This window comes from Eulemur rufifrons, chromosome 6 (genome assembly GCF_041146395.1).
Source record: "Eulemur rufifrons isolate Redbay chromosome 6, OSU_ERuf_1, whole genome shotgun sequence".
In the NCBI taxonomy this organism is placed as follows: domain Eukaryota; kingdom Metazoa; phylum Chordata; class Mammalia; order Primates; family Lemuridae; genus Eulemur; species Eulemur rufifrons.
In genome coordinates, this window is record NC_090988.1 from 66,564,725 (window position 1) to 66,586,090 (window position 21,366).

Genomic DNA, 21,366 nt, shown 5'->3' on the forward strand with positions numbered 1-21,366 from the left:
GCCATAACAACAAAACTTGGAAATATACACATCTCTAAATCGAACTGGCCTCTTGCCTTCTGTTTTAAGCACACATCACAAGTCAAAATGAATTAAATACAAATCCAGTTTGCAATGGTCCGTCACTAACCCGCTTCATTGGAACGAGCTGGCGGCATGTGGGTTGGAAGGGGGCCCGTAGCATCCCCTGTGCTGTCTTGGATTGGATTGCAGTCTGTCTGCCAAACCAGCCCCACACGGGAGTCCAGAGCCCGGCGGCTCATCGACTAGGGTTTGGTGGGGTGGGGGGCCACCCCGAGCAGCTGCCGGAGCCCAGTCAAGGGCCCAGAAGCACAGGCCTCCTTGCCCCAGGCCTCCAAAGTCAACCAAGTGTCAAGGAACTGTCATCAGGAGAAACTTTACATAGGTGAACACAAGCATGGTTGAGAGCTAACAGTGGGGATTTTCCAAAGAAATGGAAAAAAACTAACAAAGGCCACTCAAAGAGATATAACCAGCAAGAAACAGGAAATGTATCAGGTTAATATTTTAATCTGTACATCACATTTGTTTTTGCAAACCATTACACTTTTATTTAAATTAACGTTTCCTTGCAAAATATTCATTTCATTTTTCCAACAAAATCTTATAAAGGCAAAAATAAAATTTCATTTTGGCAAATGTCATGAAGTTGATACTGGCAGCATATGGAGTTAATTAAAAATAGACAGCAACTTCTAAATATATTCAAGATTCTTTTTTTTTCTGAGCATAGTCAAAGACAAATTTTCATTAAAGTGTGGCTCCACCCGATGGAGGTTTTTGTTGTTGTTATTGTGGTTGCCTTTTAAACATCATTTTCTGTATGCAGAATATCATGAGAACATGACTTAAATAAAGGGCCACAAACTCTGCACCTGGCTTGGTAGCCCCCTCCCCATTTGGGGCTGGAGTCAAGCCAAAGTCCTGCCATGGTGGCCCTGCTGGTGGCAGGCGGTCAGGGCTGCTGGGGGCGCCCCGCCTGCCCTCCCTCCACCAGACCCAAGTCCCGGGGCAGCTCCACGGCAGGCGGCAGAGGCTCCCAGCACAGCCTGGCTGGAGGGGAGCCATTCAGTCAGGGATTTTAGGTAGACATTACCCAGTGTGGAGTTTATTGCTATGATACAACAGAAGTTGCTTCCTCTCACCTTTTCTGTCCTTCAAAGTGTACTTTTTCTTTTTTTTTCTAATTAAAGCAAACTGCAATTTTCTTTCTGAGAAGAACCGTTTGCTGAGGGAACCTGGTGGGCAGGTTGTGGGGCCCAGTGCTCCTGAACGCACTGTTGCCCCGAAACCGAACTCAAGGGCCAAGGCACAGACCTGGGCTCCACACGCCATCCTGGTGGAGTTCCACACGGAGCTGGGACAGCTGCTCTCTGCAGCCAAGGGCCCCTCTCCTCCCGGACAGCGCGCCAAAGGCCTAACGCTGGAATCCACTGGAAGCACATCCTCAAATCCAACTTTCACCTGAGTCTGTCGGCAGTTGGATTGGCCTCTGCTCTCCCCGCCCCTTCCCCCCACCCACACCTGCCCCCGAAACAGTACCTGAATCTGTGTGTGCGGCTACAGAATCCTGCATCTTCACCTTTCCAGCCCTTGAGGTGAACATTATAAAATATATTCTGATTCTAAAATACAGTGTCAGTATCTTACAGCGTGTATCAAAAGTGCCTTTGTCACATGTAAAAAGGAGTCTGAACTACAACTAGTGGGTGTGTTAGGGCCTGGCCCTGTGGTGAACACCCCTCGGCTGGTGAGCTGCTCCGTGCCCCAGCCAGAACCCTGCTTAGCTGGAAGGGGCTTCCGTGGGGGCCGAAAGGTCGATCTCCTCAGAGGAAGCGGGTTCCACTGGGCCCCGGGACTCCAGGCTTCTCCTCTGCACACTGGGTCACGGGTCGGGCGCTGCCTGGGCTGGCAAAAAGCACAGGAGACAATGAGAGGCTGGCAGGGGCCCTGCTCACGTCTGGGAGTGGGCAGCAGGCACGTCTGCGCACACACGCGAGGGGAAACAGCAGACAGGCTAACAGCAGCACAGCGGGGGGCTCGGGCAACACGGCTGCTGCTGGGGGACCCTCAGCTTCTAGAACTCGTGGGCTCCTGGCCCCACCCCCCTCTACTCCTAGACACCTGCTGGCCCCTAAACTGGGCCCCTGCCCTGACAGGACAAAGAGCCAAAGCAGAGACGCTGGCGTCCAGTCTGGCCCTGCCCTGTGGATAACTCCCTCAGCTTCGGAGGGCTTTGTTTTTCTAACCTAACAACAAGGTGAGCACACCCACCTCCTAATGAGAATGCGTGAGGGTAAGAGGACGCGTGGCTGTGCTACCTCACAGCCAAGGGGGACCAAAGCCCAGGAGGAAAGAGCCTTTCTCCTACCAGTCTGTGTCTGAGCAGCATTACCATGCTTGAATCTCTAAGAGAAAACCACACACCCTACCGTGGTCCTGGCAGGTCTCTGTGGCCTTCATGAAGGACTTGGCTAGAGTCCTTCCCTACGGTTCCTCAGTTATGGGGCCTGCACTCCACACCTCCTGAGCGCCGGCCCAGGGAGGCTGACCTCTTCCTTCCACCCTCAGGCTGGCTGGGGCCTGCTGACTCTGCTCCAAGGCTGGGGGAACACCCAAGCCAGGGACACCTACTGAAAATCATGCCCTGCTCCCTGTAACACACTCTGTCCCTCATTTCAGTCTCTTCTCCAAACACCTAGAGCTCCTGGGGGTGGCCCAGACGAACCCACGAGTGCTGATGGAGAACAAAGGCTCTGGACTCACATCGAAGGGGTTCAAACCCTGATGCTTAAGGGCAAGCTGCAACTCCGTGGGCAAGTCCCTCACGGTCTCTGAGCTTCATTTTCTCATCTGCAAAATGGAGGTGAATATCTTTTTTAAAATTTTATTTATTTTTTGAGACAAAGTCTCACTCTGTTGCCCAGGCTGGAGTGCAGTGAAGTCATCATAGCTCACTGTAGCCTGGAACTCCTGGGCTCAGGTGATCCTCCCGCCTCAGCCTCCCAAGTAGCTGGGACTACAGGTGCGTGCCACCACACCCAGTTAATGTTTAAAAACTTTCCTTGTTATGTTGCCTAGGCTGGTCTTGAACTTCTGACCTCAAGCGATCCTTCTGCCTTGGCCTCCCAAAGTGCTGGGATAATAGGAGTGAGCCACCACGCCCAGCCTGGGGGTGAATATCTTCACATGGTTGTTATGTGGATCAAGAGAGATGCCCGGCACATAGTAGGTACTCAACAATGTCAACCACAGTATATGTAAAGGAAGGACAGGGGAAAGTCCTACAAAATGACGGTGAGGTAGAACGTCAGGGAAAGGACTGCCAAGGCCTCCAGTCTGACTCTCCCCTGTCCAGGTGAGGCGATGGGCTCAGAAACAACAGGCCCAGGCCAAGAACTCACTGGACCAGGTGCCTGGCCTCCTGACTCCTGGGCCAGGGCTCCTTCCCTGATCCCACCTGCTTCTCATCACTAGATGCTCACGTGGGGAGGACTTAGCAGGGGTGGGGCCAGAACATTCCGACTGGCTGAGGGCCAATTTCACATTGCCCTGGGCTTTCCTTTCTCTCTTCACTGAGGTGCCCAGTGCCTAAAAGGGCAGTCCCAGTCTTTGCTCTGACACCACTTCTGTGCCACCTGAAGTGAGTCCCAGCCCCTCACTGGGCCTTTTCCAGTCTTACAGTTCTTCAATGGCTTCAGCCAAAGCCCCGAGAAGCCAAGATCTAATGCTTCTTTTCCAACCTCTGAGGCGGGTGATCTGGCCTGCACTGGCCCCTAGGGCATCAGGCTGCCCTGGGGAAGGAGAGCAGGCTGGGAGGGGCACAGTTCTGGGTCTAGAGATTTCAGGGAGGAAGGGGGCCTGGATCACACAGTCCGTATTGTATCAGGGCCCCTGAGGATTGAGCTCCTAAAAAGCATCAGTTCCCCATCTGGCTACCAGTCCAGGGCGGCCCCCCAGCAGCTGCCTTGCAACGGAAGGAAGCAGCAGCAGGTGGCACTGCAATCATCTCCGCAACAGCAGGGAGGGCGAGGCGAGGTCAGGGAGCAGCGAGGGGCACGCCAGGCAGGGGCTCTTACTTGGAAGGTGCTAGACAAAGGTGTAGTGGAGTCCGTTGGTTAAGGGGGGGTAAGGTGGCACCATCCTGGAGGACAGGGGGGCGTTAGGCGGGAGGAGGGCCAGCTGCTGCGCTAGACGGGCAACAGGAATTAAGTGGTGCGTTAGACTCCTCAGAAGCCCCCGCAGAACCAGGTGCCCCGTGTGGCAGGGCTGGGGTGGGGTGGGCCCCGCTGCCCACCACCGGTGGCCTCGGCTCAGGGGGCAGAGCCATGGGGCCTGGTGGGGAACCGGCGGGGCCTGGCCTGTGGTTTCTGGGTGTGTCTCTGAGATGAGAGAGGGAGCAAGAGTGAGGAAAGGCTGCAGCAAAGAACGTCACTGAGCGGGGAGGCGAGAAAGGTCCCGAGAACGGGCGTGTGAGGGTGTGTGAGGGCGTGCTCGTCGGCTGGAGGTAAGGAAGCCGAGGATGGCAGATCCGAAGTTAGGCCAAGCACAGGCGAGAGGAGGGTACTCTGTGGTGGGGAGGAGCCCCCACTAGAACCCTCCACATGAGGAGGAGCTCAAGAGTTGCTGAGACGACCCCCGGGTTGTTGGGAGGAGAGTCTGGATGAGCTATCTTCCCAGTCCCTAGCCACAGAACGCCACACGACCACCTCTCAGCCTACTCAGCATGTCCTCCAAAGGGACTAGGCTATGCAGGACAGAACACAGGCTTCCACCGAGACCATGGCCATGGACCCTCCCCTTGTCGTGAGTCACTCTCATGGCCTTCTGGCCAGGGCCAAAGTTCTGTTCCTCAGACCAGGCTCCCCAGGGAGGCTCTACCCTAGGCCACTTCCAGCCCCCATGGCCAGGGTTGGAGGACTGGTATGGGCTGTGACAGCACTGCAGGCTCTGTGATCGCCCTGCGTAGAAGGAGCACACCTGGCCAGGGGCACCAGCCAGACACACAGTGGCATCAGCATCTGGGAGGAACGGTACTAGGGGAACTGTGAAGGCATGCGGCACACACAGGGAGGTGAGACGTGGGTGAAAGGAAGAGTCTGGAGTCTCTTTCCTGGCTCAGAGAGAGAGCAGCCTTTTTACACACACACACACGCGCGCGCACACACACACACACACACTCCCCCCGCCCCCCCATCCCACGGTGTTGTTTTTTTCCAAGGGCCAACGTCCCACTTCCTAAGTTCTGCTTTCTGACACAAGATAGTCTGACAAGGTCAAGTGTCTTTGGTTTGGGGACCAAGGCAGGGGTCCCAGGGAGGGCTAGAGGAGGTCCCCCTTGCCTTGCCCTAGCAAGAAATCCAAGCACCAATGGCTTTCCTGTCCCCTCCGTCATGAGATCAGAAACTTTGGCCTTGGCTCCTTGGCCCCAGGGCCTGAGAAACCTGGCCTTAGTCCACAGTCTCTGAGGAAGCTGAACAGCAGCACCACTTCCGGCGCTCTTTCCCCCAAGCCCTCCTGAGCTCTGGGCACCCCATGGTCTCCCCCACTGCCTGGCCTGCCCCACCTCCCCTTCCAAGCCCTGCTGTGCTCATGGGACAGGACACCCTCTGGTCAGAACACACCACTGACCCTCAACGACCAGCACTGACACCTTATTTTCCACTGACGCCCTGGCTCTGGGACAGGCTGTGCTGTGCCAAGCCCCAAAGAACAGTATGTGGACCTGGGCCTTGGAGGTTGGCACCCATGGCCTTACCTGCCACCTGCTTGCTGCGCTGGGAGGCCTCAGAGGCCAGGGCATAGGAGATGTTGATGATGCGCTCTTGCTCCTGCAGCTGCGAGTCCAGGTCCGCCACGCTGCTCCTGTCCTGGCCTGTCGGTGTTGGCTGTAGGTTGCACATGCTGCAGGATGGGCAGAAAGAAAGCTCTGGGTCCTTGCACCGCGGGGCACCAGCCTCAGGAAGGGAGCAGCTCCCTGGCTAGGAGGTTCTCAACATTTTGTGGGGCATCAAATACTGTGGACTTTCTCCCTAGACAAAGGTGTGCATGCTTCTCCCCAAACACCCAGACGATCACAGCAGCTTTGTTCCTCATTTAGGAGGGCCACAGACCGGACCTCAAATTAATAGCTCCAGTTGGAGGTTCCTGTTAAATTCAGATAAGAAATGGCTAATCTAGCTCTGAAAGGGAGGCTTACAAACAAGAAGTTTCTGAAGCTATGGATGCTGAGGGGGTGGGAAAGCTACTTCCTAGGGCCCCTGCTCAGTGTCCAGGGAAGTGGGCAAAGCCTCTGGCATCCTCTGGACAAGGCTGGGGGCCCTGGCTCTGCTCTACCAGTCTGCATGAGGGAGCACAGACCCAAATGCTGGGAGGACGATAGCCAGAGCTGATCTCTGATTAGCTCGCTTCACTGCCATGCTTGGTTCCATTCCCCACACTTGCTAGGGTCACTCAGACTCCAGTTTTGGGGGCGACAGCCCATGACAAGAAACCTCTGAGTGTTTCAGGCCTTTCTGGATGACCTAGGCAAGCTTCTTCACCGATGTGTTGGTGATGTGCTCAATACCAGCCTGCCCTCTCCAACGAGAAGGGCTTACCTGAGAAGGAGGCCTGGCCAAACACGCACCTAGCTAGCCTGGCCCACGGCCCACGTGGTTGAGACACCACCTGGAGCTGGGCCTAGTGCACTGTCAAGACTTGAGCGAGCGAGGCTGACCTTGACCGGGCGAGGATGTTGCGGATCTTCTCAGCTTTGCGGTACCGTGCCTGCAGCTCCTCAAGGCTGGGTGGCTCTTCGGGATCCAGCTCCACGTAACGCTCAGGGATGGAGACCTTCTCTGGTTTGGACAGCTGAGGAGAGGGCCAGGGGGTGGCGGGGGACAGGCTCAGATGTCTAGGTTTGGAACCTGATTTCCCCAGGCCCAACCCCTACACCATGAGGAACCAAATAGAGTCTGTAGGGATTAAGTAACTTGCTAAGATCACAAAATTAGTCAACTATGGGATTTGTATTTGAACCTGAGTCTGACTCCAAAGCCCATGATCTTTCCACTACACCAGACAACCACCTCCTTCAGGCCGAGGGAAGGGAAGGGTAAGGCAAAACAACAAGACGGGTCCGGATAAACATGACCATCCTTGATGCCACCCTCAGGGATGAAGTGATCTGACCCCTGACTACCTCTTCAGCCACACTGACCCACCAGTTCCTCCAGTCCCCCCCCCCCCACAGTGGGGCCTCTGTCCTGCTGTTTCCTCTGAGAGGTTCTTCCTTTTGCTCCACTGACTCTCATCTTCTTGACCTCACTTTGAGAAGCCTTCTCTGGTCCCCCAATCTCTTGCTTTCTGTCACCATTGTCCCCGGGTGCCTAGTGCAGCGACCTGGCGCTTAGCAGCCCTTTGGCAAATATTCCTTGAATGGATGATGGGTAAATGGATGATTGACGGACAGACGGATAGAAGAAAGCAATAGTGCTTTCTGTCCCTACAAAAGCTCTCCCGTTCTGGCCAGGAGGCAGCTGTGCCGTATCTGCTGCTTTCCATAGGAAAATGGCCCCAAACTCCCCACCAGCGTCTCATGCTGACCCAGTGGCAAATTCAGCTTGATGAAATCTTGGACTAAGAACGCTAAAGGCTACTTTTGCATGCCCCGGGAACTTTTTCCCTCTTTGAACTTACAAAAGCGCATTAAAATGGGGTTGGTTGAAGCTCTTGAAAACAAGCTAAACCCAATCCCAGAGCTAATCTGGACATGGATTTAAACCCACATGCAGCCCTTTCACTCTGCTGAAGGTGGCAAGAAATAAGCTCTTCTCTGTTATTACCAGTGAGGGCAGATCTAGAGGAAGGAAGTAGATTACATTGCAGCAGGAGGGATTTAGGTTAGAGATAAGGAAGAACTTTTTCCCCCCCGCGCTGGCAGGCCAATTAGGACACTATAGAACATACAGCCACTGCCAAGGCAGCACGTGGAAGCTTCTTTTGTGAATCTGAGAAAGCACAGACTCCTTTGGCTGTTTCAGGTGCCAGCGGGAAAAGGTCTGGGGGCAGGGGACTGGCCTCATTGAACCCTTGGAGCCCCAGCTGACCCCAGAACTCAGCAAGTCCATAGGATCTATTTACCAACACACTGCTCCTTTGTCTCCAAAGACCGAATGAGCCCCTGACATACTGAGTCAGGCGGACACCGCTGGCTAAATCAGCTGTGCACGGGCCTGCACCTGCCTCTTACCAACAGGAGGAAGGCGCCGAGAGGCACAGGTCCTCTTCCTCGCTCACTGTGCCATCAGACAGACCTGTGGGGAAGTCTTGCTGAGGGCCCTCCTAAATCCGTCCTTCATGTGGTGAAAACATTTCCTGTCATGCAGTTTCAGGGCAGGCCAAGCCCGCACACAAATGTTTGCAGGACATTTACGGGCCACTGTGCGATGCGTTCAACACAGTCTGTTCAGCAAATATTTAGAGAACACACTGTGTGCCAGGCCCTGTGCTAGGGATACGAAGGTGACCTCAGCAGCCATAAACACTGCCTGGCAGAGCTTACAGATGGTACAACGTGAGCCACAGGAAACCACCTCTGTCTTGAGGACCCCGAGTCTGTCATCCCCAGAGTTCCCTTTCTCTTCCCTTGGGTGGAGACGTCCCTGATTGGTAGAGATCCAGGGGTTACACGCTTTTCTATGCCTGCCCTGTCATGATCCAGGTGAGCCACCAGAGGGCACCAGAAGCATTGAGATGAGAATTGTGCACTGTCTCCTAGCTTCTATCAAGGCTGGAAATTGCACCTGTGATTTTCAAACCTGCCCCCCCCCGCCCCCAATTTCCCCCAAGTCAGATCGCCCAGGCTGGCCTGACCTAGCCAGTTGCAAGGCCAACCCCTGGTGCTGTAATAACAACTACTGCACCACATGCCTACTATGTGCCAGGCTTTGATCATTGCCAAACCTCCCAGGAACATACTGATCCACTTAATCCTCACAACCCACTTCACTGCTGAGGAAACTGAGACACAGAAGTTAAAATTACAATTTTCTCCAAATTACAGAGATAGATTTGAACCTTCATCAAAACACCTGGGTTCCTTTTATTGCCTCACGCTGCTACCCATCCATTTTCCTGGGCCACACTGAGGCTGAGCCTTGTCCCCAGTCAGAAAGTATCTCCCAGCGGGAAGGCTGATAAGGCTGGGAGCACGAAGGCCATGTCTCCCGGGGGGACATGAAGGAAGCCCCTGCCCTCACCTCTCTGCTGATATCCAGGTCATAGTCTTGAGGTTCCAGGTCCAACTCAGTGACAGGCATGGCCTGCACTTTCAACCAGCCATTCTCCTCCTTGTCCTTCCTGTCCCCTTGCATGGCCCGTTCCAGCAACTGCAGGTCAAAGTCCTGCTCACGCTTCCACTGGCAACAGAATGAGAGGGTTAAATGCAGTCACTTCTGACTGCTGAAAGAGCCACACTGGTCCCCTTGTGGATGGGCCTTGCGGGCACGGGGGCCTTGGGAAGACAGACCTGTGACACATTATGGAAGAGCTGTGTGCTGTAACTCCATGTGCAATAGAGAACGAGGCCTCTGTCCCCTTCATATGGCCTGTTCTAGACTGCTGATGGCTCTCTGATCTGGGTCCCCAGGGGGTTCAAACATGCATCCTCAGGGCACAGATCTAAGACCCAAGACTTCAGGTTCACAATGGTCCCCAGGAATGTAGAAGTTTCCCAGCTGAGAGGGTGACCCCAAAACAACATGGGACAGAGTTCCGGAGAAGGCATTTGCCCCTTCAGCTGCCCCACAGCTCACGGAAGGCTTTCAGGTTCAGGAGCCGTATGTCCTAGGCTCAGAAATAGTGGGAAAAAACAAGCCCTTCAAGGCCCTGATAAGCAAGTGGAATAACCAAGAGCCTCTTTATCGGGAATTTCCAACAGGATACAGTAGGGGATATTGCACCCTGAGGTCAAGCAGGAGCAGTGTGGGGCCAGTGAGGCAAACTGCTGTGGAAGATGGTATTGATTTGGGACATTTCCTTTAAATTAGGGAGGAAAACCCTAAATTATATAAAACTGAAATGTTAAATCAAACAATGTTTCCAAGGCTTTTCCACAGTATCGATTTTGTAATAAGCTTTACAAGAAGGAAAATCTAACCCAACCGTTTTAAGATTCATCCACCACTGTCCAGCTCCGTGGTGGCTTTCTGTTCACCCATGGCCTGCATCCTCCCAGGCTTTTGACCGCTGAACTGGTGGGTGAGACTGGAACAGACCCGAGCAGAAGCAAGGCAGATGCTTACCCATCCCAGGCCCCCTGCTCCCTCCCCCCATCCACCTCACAGAGCCCCAGATGGCCACGATTGTCTTTGACACCCCCTTTAGTCCCTCCAAAACCCCAAACTCGGGGCTGTATCAGCACATTTCACCCATTCATGCACAAGCTCTCAATACTGACTCCAAACCAATCTGACCACTCCTAGGTGATGGTTTTCCAAATATAGTTTGACAGGATTAGGTAACTGAAGTTCCAAGAATGAAAAATTAATTTAATGACTCACAAAGAAAACACACATTTTCTTACACGCTCACAAGTGCTCCAAACAGAGACAAGTCCTCATTTAAACCCAGCCTGATTGTTTCCACAAACAGGAAAAGTTCACTGGACTCTACAATATATCCTGGGGAAGAACCACGCCAATCCATTATTATTAAGCAACACGTTTATTGGCGTTGATGCAGAGACTTACACAAGTCGTTTTTTTTTAAGAGAAAAATTACAAGGTATTCAAATTACGATTTTTAGATAATCTCTACATTTGAGACATCAAATTGTAAAAGGTCAGTGTTACCCCATATGACATTTGCTTATAAAGTTTAAAAGTTATCAAGTTTGCAGCTTTTAAAGATATGAGTGTTCTGGGTTTTACCCCTTTGGTGTCTGACTTAACAGCTACAGAAGGACCCTCTGAATACATAGTGTATTTCGTTACCTGTTCAAGTTATTAAATACCAGAAACATAAAAATTTTCCATTAGAAATTGTATGGTTGGACTAATGATTTTTTAATTTTTTTGGAGACAGGGTCTCACTCTGTTGTCCACACTAGAGTGCAGTGGCTTCATCATAGCTCACTGCAACCTTGAACTCCTGGGCTCAAGCGATCCTCCTGCCTCAGCCTCCGGAGTAGCTGGGACTACAGGTATGCGCCACACGCCCAGCTAATTTTTTGTAGTTTTTGTAGAGACAGGGTCTCCCTACATTGTTCAGGCTGGTCTCAAACTCCTGGCCTCAAACGATCCTCCTGCCTTGGCCTCCCAAAGTGTTAGGATTACCACTGTGAGCCATCATACCCAGCCTGGACTAGAGAAATTAAAACCGAACAACCTCAGCCTTGGTAGAACGTATTCAAACGTGCAATCTCTGAAGTCCATGTTCACCGTCCAGGTATAAGGCATTAATTTTGATAAATTCATAGTGCCCAGACCTCTGCTAATGACTGTGGTCTCAGGCAGCGGGTTGGCTCAGGCTTGCGGGGAGGCTTTTGGGATGAGCGGATTATGAGTCAGTAGGCCTGCACAAAGAAGGGCAGCAGAAGGGTGAGTCACATCTGGGGACGCTCACTATGCTATGGACACAGAGCTGCTATTACAAGCCTGGTAACAAATAGCACAGGCCAGTTAGAGAACGTTCAATGCAAACCAGAAGCTTCTGTAAACACAATCAGGCAGGATTAGAGAGGCAATGAGCGGTAACACTAAAAGCAAAAGAGCTTGTGCAATGAATTAGGGAAAGAACAGTCAGGCTAGAGGTTTAGGGAAATACGAGATTTCCAACAGGAAAAAGTCAAATGGAATGTTTCCAAGAGGGACCTAAGGCGACTGTGGACAGGGTGCAGCACCAGGAAGCACCACCAGGGGGCAGCTTCCCCAGCTCTCCCGGGCACCCTTCGGCCTCAGCACCATGAGCTGCGAGCTGCAGGAGACCACCAGCCCTCAGGGTGTGGGCACAAACCTGTGCTCAGCTGCCCCCACTGAGCATCCGCTCGCAGGTTTGGGGGGCTGGTCTGTTCGCTTGTGCTTCTCCTCATTGGACCATATCACCTCTTCCTCCTCTACTCCCCGAACCCTGTAGTACCAAGTCTTGAAGTCAACTGAGAGATTCAGAATACTGCAGAGGCCCCTCTCAAGCTGGCCTCAGAGAACTGACTGGGTATTTTCTCAGGCTCCTAGGCCTCTGCTGTGACATCCTCACTCCTGCTCTGGTTCCGAGTCACCCTCCGACCAGGTCACACATGCAGCCTGGACGGTGGACAAACAGCCCGTGGGGTGTTCTCGGAACCACCCAGGTCCACAACCAGCTCGCTGGGGGATATGACACGTCTGTGTTTGGGGCCCCGGGGGCAGCTCTGTTTAGCTCGAGGGGAAGCTCTTGTCCCAGCCCCGCCTGCCTGGCCCCTCCTAACATACTGAGCCAAGATCTCCAGGGAGCGGCTGGCTGAGGTAGCGGGACGAGGGCAGGCCCGTCCTCTCTCCTTGGCTCAGCGTCCTCTTGCGCTCCCGGACCAGGGCCTTCTGGTGCCGCTTCATGCGCTCGAGCTGCTCTTCCGCGCTCATCTTGCCACGCTGGTGATCCCCTGAGTACAGGCGCTCCAAGGCACTCTTGGGTCTCTGAGGAGCAGGAAGGCGAGAGACAACACAGAGCAGCTGGGCTGGGAACACGAGGGCAGCCCCCCTGCTGGCTTCCTCCCTGTTCTTTGTCCCTCTCACTCACACGCACTCACACGCACTCACACGCACTCACACGCACTCACACACACACACACACACTCTAGGGGGCTCCTTCACAAAGAACCACTTCCTCTAACACACTGACTGCCACACTAGAAAAAACAAAAACTTTTCCTCGGGGCCACAGTGTTTTATTATGAAAATAGAATAAAAACTCCGAAAACAAAACGATCCTTTCTAATTTAAGGAAAAATTTGTTATTTTTTATTGTTTTCTGTGCATGAGTTATATGCAACTTGAAAAATAGTTCTCACAGCTCCCAAGGTGAAGAGATGTGTGAGTTACAAATGCTTCACGAGGCCCTGGGCTCAAAACTGGCGTGAGTCAAATACAATTCATGTGGCAGTTAACGTGCTAAGCACCATGACGCCCCTGGCCCTCATGAGCTTTCTGGGCGGCAGCCCATTCTGCAGATGTAGGCACTGAGGCCCAGGCCTGTCCAGCCGGGCTCACATGCAGCGTGTGATGAGGCTAGAACCCAGGGAGCAGACTTAAATTCCCTCCCGGGACCCTGACAGGCGGGGAGAGAAAGGTGGGGGATCTTCAGGAAATGGAGGGAGCAGTGGGATGCCCTTCTTGGTGGGCAGTGGGTGACAGGGACCCTGAGCCCAGGAGGGGCTGGGGTCACCTCAGAGGCCATCCCCAGGGCTCATGGGATCACCAGTCACTGCCCATCGCAGAGCCCCTCCCTCAGCATGTGAAGGAGCCGTGAGCTTCCCGACAACTCAAGGCCACTCACAGGGAAGGTCATCTTGCTGCTTTCAGCATTTAGACCCCTCCGGAGCGTGACGTAGGGAGCAATGGTGGATGACTGCTGGAGCCTTGACGTGGACCCCGAGAGACCTTAGGGAGGAAAGAGAAGTGCAAGCGTATTTGTGGTGGGGTGGACAGGCACCCCGCTTTTCCCTAAGCACCTCCGATTCTGGTGAGAGGACCAAGAGGACCCAGCCAACAACTCAACCTTCTTTCTCTTAGTCCTCCCCAGGGCTGGAAGAGCAAGGCCCTAGGTAGAGGACAAGGGGACAGTCCAGGCATGCCCTCTGTCCCTGACGGGGGACAGCATGCCTGCAGATCTGTCGACTACCCTAGGCTTCCCTTCCATGCGGAAGACCCGGGCTGCTTGGCAGGTGGAAAGGCTGCGGGGCAGGAGTGCCCTTCATCCCGCTTCCTCCTGGCGCACTCTTACGCATCCCGCACAACCCTACTCGGGATGGCGGAGGACAGTGAGAAGGAAGCCCAACTGAGGAGAAAGTGTTTAAAGACAGGATTCACTGAGTCTTAGAGTGACGCAAGAGGGAAAAGCCCTCTGGAAGGGCTGAGATAGCCAAGCCGGTGGCAGTCACCCAGCACCCCAGCCTGCAGGGTACAGTAGCTCTGAAGCCAGGGCACGGGGATCATCTTCTGGCTCCATCACTGATCAGCTAATTGGCAAGTTATTTAATTTCTCTGAGTCTTACTCTCCTTATCTCTAAAACGGGGATAATAGTACTTCCTTCATGTGACCGTTGTGAACATTAGGTGTATAGAAAGTGCTTAAACACTGCAGGGCTTTATAGTAATTGCTTTTATCCTTGTTTCTGGGGACAGATAACAAAGGAGGAAGCGAGTCAGGATGTGGGCCAGAGGGAGGAAGACCAGGTCCTCCCTCCCAGCAGCCCAGAGCCCCTGACAGCTGCTCCCAGGCCTAGGCCCAAGCTGCAGGCACAAGGTGTGGGGAACCAGCAGAGGGTTGGAGGCGGTGTGGGTATCGGTGGGTTCCCTGTGGAGGGCCTTGCCTTACCTCTGCCTGGCAGCGTCTGGTACCTGCTCTCAGGGCCCACAAGTCCGAGGGAGGGCTGGGCCATGTCCCCGCTGAGGGTTGCCAGCTCAGGCTCACTAACGTACGACCGGAGCTCCACCTGTGGGCACAGTCGCAGGTGGTCACACCTGTCTGGCATCACACCACCCTCCCTCTCCCCAGGGCCCTCCCTGCTCACCCTCGAGTCCCCGTTCACACACTGCCCCAGCTCCCGGTCTCGCTTCCTCTCGTCCGACTGCCGCTTGAGGCCCCGCACGGACGTGTGCCGGATGATGGTGGCCTCCCTCGGCAGAGGTGGCACAGCTGGGGGCTGGTCCTCCGGGCTGTAGAGTTCGGGGAGTGGGGGCCTGGGAGGTGCCTCATCTTCCTGCTCAGAAAGAGAACCAGAACCAGTGCCCAGTGAGACGGAGCTGGAGGACCGCCACAGTGGTGGCCCAAAGGGCAGGAACAGGCCACTTCAGAGCCCTGGAACATGACCACCTCCACCAAGGAGCACTAACATCTCCTCCAGAGATGCTGTGAAGAGGGAGACGCCTCTGCTCCATCTCTAGTCTTCCCTTCGATTCATACATTTTTTATTTTTCAAAGTGTCACCTCTATATACTATGTTCCGAAATCAAAAACTCAGGTCTCCTGGGTCCATGCTCTTGGCACTGTGCCAACTGCTCACTTGGGACAGCACCACAGGGGAGGCGGGCTGCTCACTCTGCTCTTCCTCCTAGGTTTGTGGCAGCACCCGCCACCTGGAGAACAAACGTCTGGCCCACTTCACAGTGCTCAGCCCAAGCTGGCTCACTGGCCTTGCAAAAAGTCCGGATCCTTCATCAGGTTGGGGAGCAAGGGCAGAGTCCACGCTCTCCTGCCCTTTTCTATCAGAAATGTGCATGGTTACAAAATATTTCCTCCTTCCTGACTCAGACAGAATAGGCGGTCAGGATGAGTGACTCATTGCCTACCACACGGCCCACTGCCTAGAATGGGATGAATGTAACTATTTTCCTTGAAACTCCCTGCCCACAATGCTCCCTGAGGGCTGTGGTTCCTCTATACATCAACAGACTGGCCCCCGATCGCCAGGAACACCCACTCCTGGGACTAATGACGATCACGTCTTCCTCCTCCTAAACTCCCTCTTAGTCTAATTTGGCTTTGTTCTTCAGAATTTTGCAGAGTTCAGGAAAGGGCACTCCAAGTTTGCTTGGCAAAGGTTTACCAGCATTCTTTTAAAGCAACATGCTTCATTGATGCCGTCTGCCTAAGATACCCACTGTTCTCCAAGAATCAGCAGTTTCCAATCCTCACAAGAGATCAGAACCACCAATTTCTAAAAAGCTCCCCAGATAGACGAACACAAAATTGATTGCCTTTGAAGAGAATAAAATGTCTGGAGACAAAGGGTGGGAGACATTTTATTATGTACTTTTTAATATCTTTTGTTTTGTACCTTTTGAGAGTACTAGCTAGTAGGAAGAAAAAAAAAAAAGACATTAAATTCAAGAAAATAAGCCAGATAAAAAGGAAAGAACTATAGCTACATGCAACAATGTGGATAGATACCAAAACATAATGTTGAAGAAACAATGCAAGATACAAAAGAGTATAGTATTGTATACCAGCATAATTACAGTATTCAGGAACGCCAATATAGGTAGTAAAACTTAAAAAAAAAAAAAAAAAAAACAGCAGGGGAATGATCATCCAAAAAGTCAAGATAATGGTCATTTCTGGCAGAAAAGAAGCAGCCAAGACAAGGAAGGAAACCACAGGCTTCTTCTGGTTGCCAGCAAAGTTCTATTTCTTGGTCTGTGTGTTAGTATAACATGGGTGGTCTCTTTATTATTATTTGTGAAATTATATATTCCTGTTTAATGTCATCTTCAGGGTGGATATTATTGTTTCACAAATATAAATGTTAAAAATAAGCCAGCAACAACAGCAAGTGGTAAAACTGGTAAAAACACATATATCACGAGAAGGAGAGAGAGAGAGAGACCCCTGGTGCCTGGATGCTCATCCAGGCTGAAAAAGCCTGAGAGCCACAGAAGACCATGCTGTGAGCAGGAGCCTCTGTGACCATCTGCACAAGGGAAACTGAGGGGGCTCAGAGAGGGGATGGGACTTGCCTGAGAACACAGCGAGAGACAGGGACTAGAATCTGGGTATCCTAGCTCCTAGGCTAGTGCCTTCTCCCTCTGCTCTTTGTCCCCAGCTAGTGGCATCCTGCCCTATGTCAGCAGCCATCTGCCCCAGACTATTTTTTTTACCTCCTTTTTTTTTTTTTTTTTTTTTTTACCTCCTCTTTTATGGCTGGAGCTCCAGACTGCCTCTTAGATCTGGGATTGGAACGGAGATCTCAAGCTGGAAAAATTCACAGTGACTCTCTGGCTAGGGCATGGGCCACACCCTGGGTCCAGCTCTGGGCCCTGAGCCATGGCTGGAAGCAGGTGGATGCTGAGGATCAGGGTACGGGAACACATGTTTTACCCAGCACTGTGCACCAACCTCATCAGAGGTCCTAGGCCGACATGGCACGCAGGCAAGGCTCCTCCCGACCCTTTGCTGGCAAAAATCTGGAGGCCCCCATTCCAAGGTCCCCTCTGTATGGCTTCCCTACATTAGGACCAGACTCTTCATGTTCTCCAGCCAAGGCTGGCCTGGTTCTGGAGGCATGAGCTGTCATGGTACCTGGCCACATCTTCTATTTCTTTAAAGTCTCCTGTGTCCCCAGACTCTGCCAAGAGCTGGCCACTCTCTGTGCCAGGAAAACCAAGGTGTTGGTCCAGGCAACTACATGGGCCACAGATCTGCCCTGGGACTGAAGGTCCAATTACATGAAAGATGGCACAGAATAAAAGAGCATGGCCAGGAGATACGACTGGATCCATTAACTAACATGGAGACCTTGAGCAAATTTCAACGACTTGAGGTCTTAGTTTTCCTATCTCTGGGATAAGGACACTGCCCTTCTTACCTATACTCTGTGAGGTTACTCTAAAGATCACAAGTATCCTGACAACCCAGCACAGTGCTCAACAGCAGGTGAAGGGAAGGACACTTTTCCACTGGAATGAGCTCATGGCCCACGAGCTCACGCAACCGCAGGGCAGCCCTTCACAGATTGGCACGGAGCTCTGCACGGGGAAGCCTCACAACAGCCACACATCTCTCTGCACAGAAGAGACCACAAATTCCACCCTACTCAGCACAGACACCACTTCTTGCTGGGCCTGTTTTCCCAACTGTAAAATGATGCGGGGGTTAGATCCTCTCTCAGGGCCCTTCCAGTTGTGAACGTCTAAGGCACAATAGCAAGGTAAGTACTATTTTTTAACTGGCTCATGACTCAGGACTCCCTTAGGACTCTGGCTGGTTCCATCTCTCCAAGTTTTCCCAAGAGTTTCTCTGCCCCGAGAAGCTGATCTGAGGGCAGAGAGGGCAATCAGCTGCCAGAGAAGAAACAGTGGCACTCAGCTCCCAGTCTCACTACTTACAACTTTGGGCTTCGTCTTTGTTGGTGACTGAAGGGGGGACGTCACTTTCCTCAGCTGGGGCGGGTGAGGTCGGTAGGGCACGTAGGTTTGCAGCTGAGGGAAGAGTCGGACCTCCAGAGGGGTCCGCACAGGGCTGGTGGGAGGGCTGGGCTGCGGGGGCGGCTTGCTCTCAGCAGTCGAGAGTGAAGGCACAGGCGGATGAGGAAACAAAGGCACCGTTTTTCTTTCTGAGGGGCACGGAGGGAAGCAAAGCACGGGATAGAACAAAGACCCTCTTCCTCGGAGGACAAGCAGCGTGATTTAGGACCAGAAAGACCTGGCCCCCCCAGGGCCGTCCCACCCACCTGGGTTCTGGCCCCCGACACTCCCACCCCCCACCCCACGCTGTCTCCCACACCCAGGAGCATGGCCGCTCACCCGGATTTTTGACTGATTCCACTAGGATTCTGAAGTTCTCCTTATTTGCACTCAGGCCTGCAATGACATCTTCAATCCTCCACAGATCCTTCTGTATCTGCGATTTCTCCTGAGGAAGATACGATGGTGGTTTGTTCACTGCCTTCTTAGCTCCTTACAGGAAGTTTCTTCTTGGAACTTATCCTGCCATTTCAGACACAGTCCCTCATCCTGGGGGGCAGAACCCCCTTTGGAAACCCCACCTGCCTCAGCCTCCCAAGTAGCTGGTACCACAGGCACATGCCACGACGATGGCCAATTTTTTTATTTTTAGTAGAGACGGGGTCTTGCTCTTACTCAGACTGGTCTTGAACTCCTGACCTCAAATGATCCTCCTGCCTCGGCCTCCCAGAGTGCTACGATTACAAGCGTGAGCCACCACACCTGGCCAGGAGTGACTGTTAATAGGTATAGGATTTCTTTTGGGGGCTGACGAAATGTTATAAAATTGATTGTGGTGATGGCTGTATAATAGTATAAACATACTACAAACCACTGAATTGTATGCTTTAAAAGGGTGAATTTTATGGTACGTGAATTATATGATAAAGCTATTATTTTTTAAAAGTACAATGGGAGCACGATTATCATGTGTCAATTTACAAAAATAAAAAATAGGCCAGGCATGGTGGCTCACGCCTGTAATCCCAGCACTTTGGGAGGCTGAGGCAGGAGGATCACTTGAGCCCAGGAGTTGGAGGTTGCAATGTGCTATAATTGTGCCACTGTACTCTAGCCTGGGCAACAGAGTGAGATCCTATCTCAAAAAATAAAATAAAAATAAGAATAAAAAATAAAAATAAAGAAAAAATAAAATTAATAAAGACAAATTAAAATAGCTGATTCTGCAACTAGACTGCATGTTCCTTGATACATCCCCCACAGGGCCTGGTACTTAGCAAGTTCTCAGAATGAATAAGGGACCAATCATGTAAAATTCCCTGATCAAATACTTTCCAACAGCCACGACAACAGGCATCCGAAGCCTCTCGTCCCAAGGAGGCTCACACTCTCACAGGCTCTCCACCCTTCTAACACCAAAGCACATCCTTAGGGCTGACAAGCAAATAATGGGCTTGATACTCAGCTCTACACTAAAGCATGTGCGTCCTAAAACAAATAGACGTGTTACTGAACCTAGAGAGAGTGTGTGTGTGTGTGTAAGAGGGGATAATCTCCAGAGCTGACATCCCCCAATGAGTGTTGGGAACAGGGTAAGGAAGGGATTAGCATCAGTCCTCTCCCTCCGCCACAGCTGCCTGGCAAAGCTCCCCTGGCAGCTGCCCCATTTTGCCTTCCCATTACCACACAGGTAAGAGAAGAGCAGAGAGCAGAGAGGAACAAAGGCTGGAGAGCTCCTATCTTTCTCTAGGGTGATGGAATTTCAGACCCTAATGATGAGGTGAGGGGCACTTTGGGGGAGCAAGGAGGTGGAGCTTCATTCCTGCCTCCTCTTACCACGCTGGGCAGGAAGGCTTCTCAGTACTGTTTTCAGCGAAGGCCTGAACTCACCATCCAAAAGTTGGGAGGGGAACACCTACAGGTAGCCTCACCTGTCATTGCCTCTCTCACAGTTCTCTGCCACCAGTTGGCTGTATGGATCTTCCCAAATAAAGCCACCCTACTTTTCTGAAAAAGCTATGGATTTTCTCACAGCAGAACCTGGCTAAAGAAAGGCGAGTTTCCAAGCCCTGTTACTGAGAATTTGCATACGGGGCTGGAAGCATGTCTGCAGTGTTAAAGATTCATCTAGGGCTCTAACAGCTTGCTGGCCTAGGATTACACCAAGGAAGCTAGCACAGAGCCTGCTCAAAGCAGGGCTTTGTGAGCTTCCCCGGTCACTGTGGCACTTAAGGAAAGTGTGAGCAATGCCACAGGGCAGGGCGGGGTGGAAATTAAGCTGCAGGCTCCAGGTTGGCCTTTCTGCTAGTAACTTAGGAGGCTAAGTTCTCCTGGGAGTCTGTGACAAAACCTGTACATTGTACCAATTTGCTTTTTGGAGGGGGAAAAAAGGATTCTGGGCCTGCTATAAGTTAAATCACCATGACATAAGGCACAGGAGAAACACAAATAGCTAATAGTCATAGGAATAGATGTTTAAGCTACTAGTAATTAAATACAAGTTAAAACATGACGTCATTTAGTAGGCTGGCAAAAACTAAAAAGACTGATAACATCAAGTGTTGACGAGGATGTGGGCAAATAGGTTCAGTACTTTCATTTGCTGTGGGTGGGAGGGGAAATAAGTGCAGTCCTTTAGCAGGAGATTTGGCAATATCCACTGGCTTTTAAGACATGTACTCATTCCAACCCAGCAAGTCCACTCCTAGGAAACTATCTTAGATAAATGCTTGTAAACACGCTTGAAAAGGCAGTTACGTGGATGCTCTCACAATGGCACCGTTTATACAAACACTGAAATATTTTAAATGCCTATCAGAAGAAGAATGGGTAAATAAAGTAGGAAACACTCAGACTATGAAATAGTATGTAACCGTCAATAAGAACTAATTTAATTTACTTAGACTGACACTGTCTAATATGTGTTTCTGAGATGATGGAAATCTTCTATACTCTGCGCTGTATAACACAGTGGCCACTAGCCACACGTGGCTAATAAGCACTTGAACAAGGGTGGTGTGAATGAGGAATACATTTTAATTTTACTTTTAATTCATTTATATTAAATATTATATTATGTTGGGCAGCATAAACTTGGGGATATCTTTCCTGGAAAGTTTCCACAACATAAAGCTACAACAAAAAAGTGAGTTGCCAAGCAATGTGTGTGATCTTCTTTAAGTAAGCCTTTGACCTGGTCCCACCC

At 51.8% G+C, this 21,366-nt stretch overlaps 1 protein-coding gene across 3 annotated transcripts in view; it reads right to left on the reverse strand.

Moving 5' to 3' along the window:
* Positions 1 to 660: 660 nt before the first annotated feature.
* Positions 661 to 21,366, reverse strand: part of PLEKHA7 (pleckstrin homology domain containing A7) — a 209,685-nt gene continuing 188,979 nt past the window's right edge. Inside the window, exons 18-28 of one of the 3 annotated variants that reach the window (XM_069471183.1) lie at positions 18,501 to 18,609; positions 18,084 to 18,310; positions 14,771 to 14,959; positions 14,575 to 14,692; positions 13,534 to 13,637; positions 12,474 to 12,674; positions 9,264 to 9,422; positions 6,740 to 6,873; positions 5,780 to 5,925; positions 4,101 to 4,211; positions 661 to 1,929 (exon numbers count right to left, since the gene is read on the reverse strand). In XM_069471183.1, the coding sequence (XP_069327284.1) occupies positions 4,111 to 4,211; positions 5,780 to 5,925; positions 6,740 to 6,873; positions 9,264 to 9,422; positions 12,474 to 12,674; positions 13,534 to 13,637; positions 14,575 to 14,692; positions 14,771 to 14,959; positions 18,084 to 18,310; positions 18,501 to 18,609 (1,488 nt within the window). In that variant the 3' untranslated portion in view covers positions 661 to 1,929; positions 4,101 to 4,110. Of the gene's footprint in view, positions 1,930 to 4,100; positions 4,212 to 5,779; positions 5,926 to 6,739; positions 6,874 to 9,263; positions 9,423 to 12,473; positions 12,675 to 13,533; positions 13,638 to 14,574; positions 14,693 to 14,770; positions 14,963 to 18,083; positions 18,311 to 18,500; positions 18,610 to 21,366 lie in introns of all 3 variants that reach the window. The other 2 variants (XM_069471182.1, XM_069471184.1) reach the window with 2 other exon arrangements.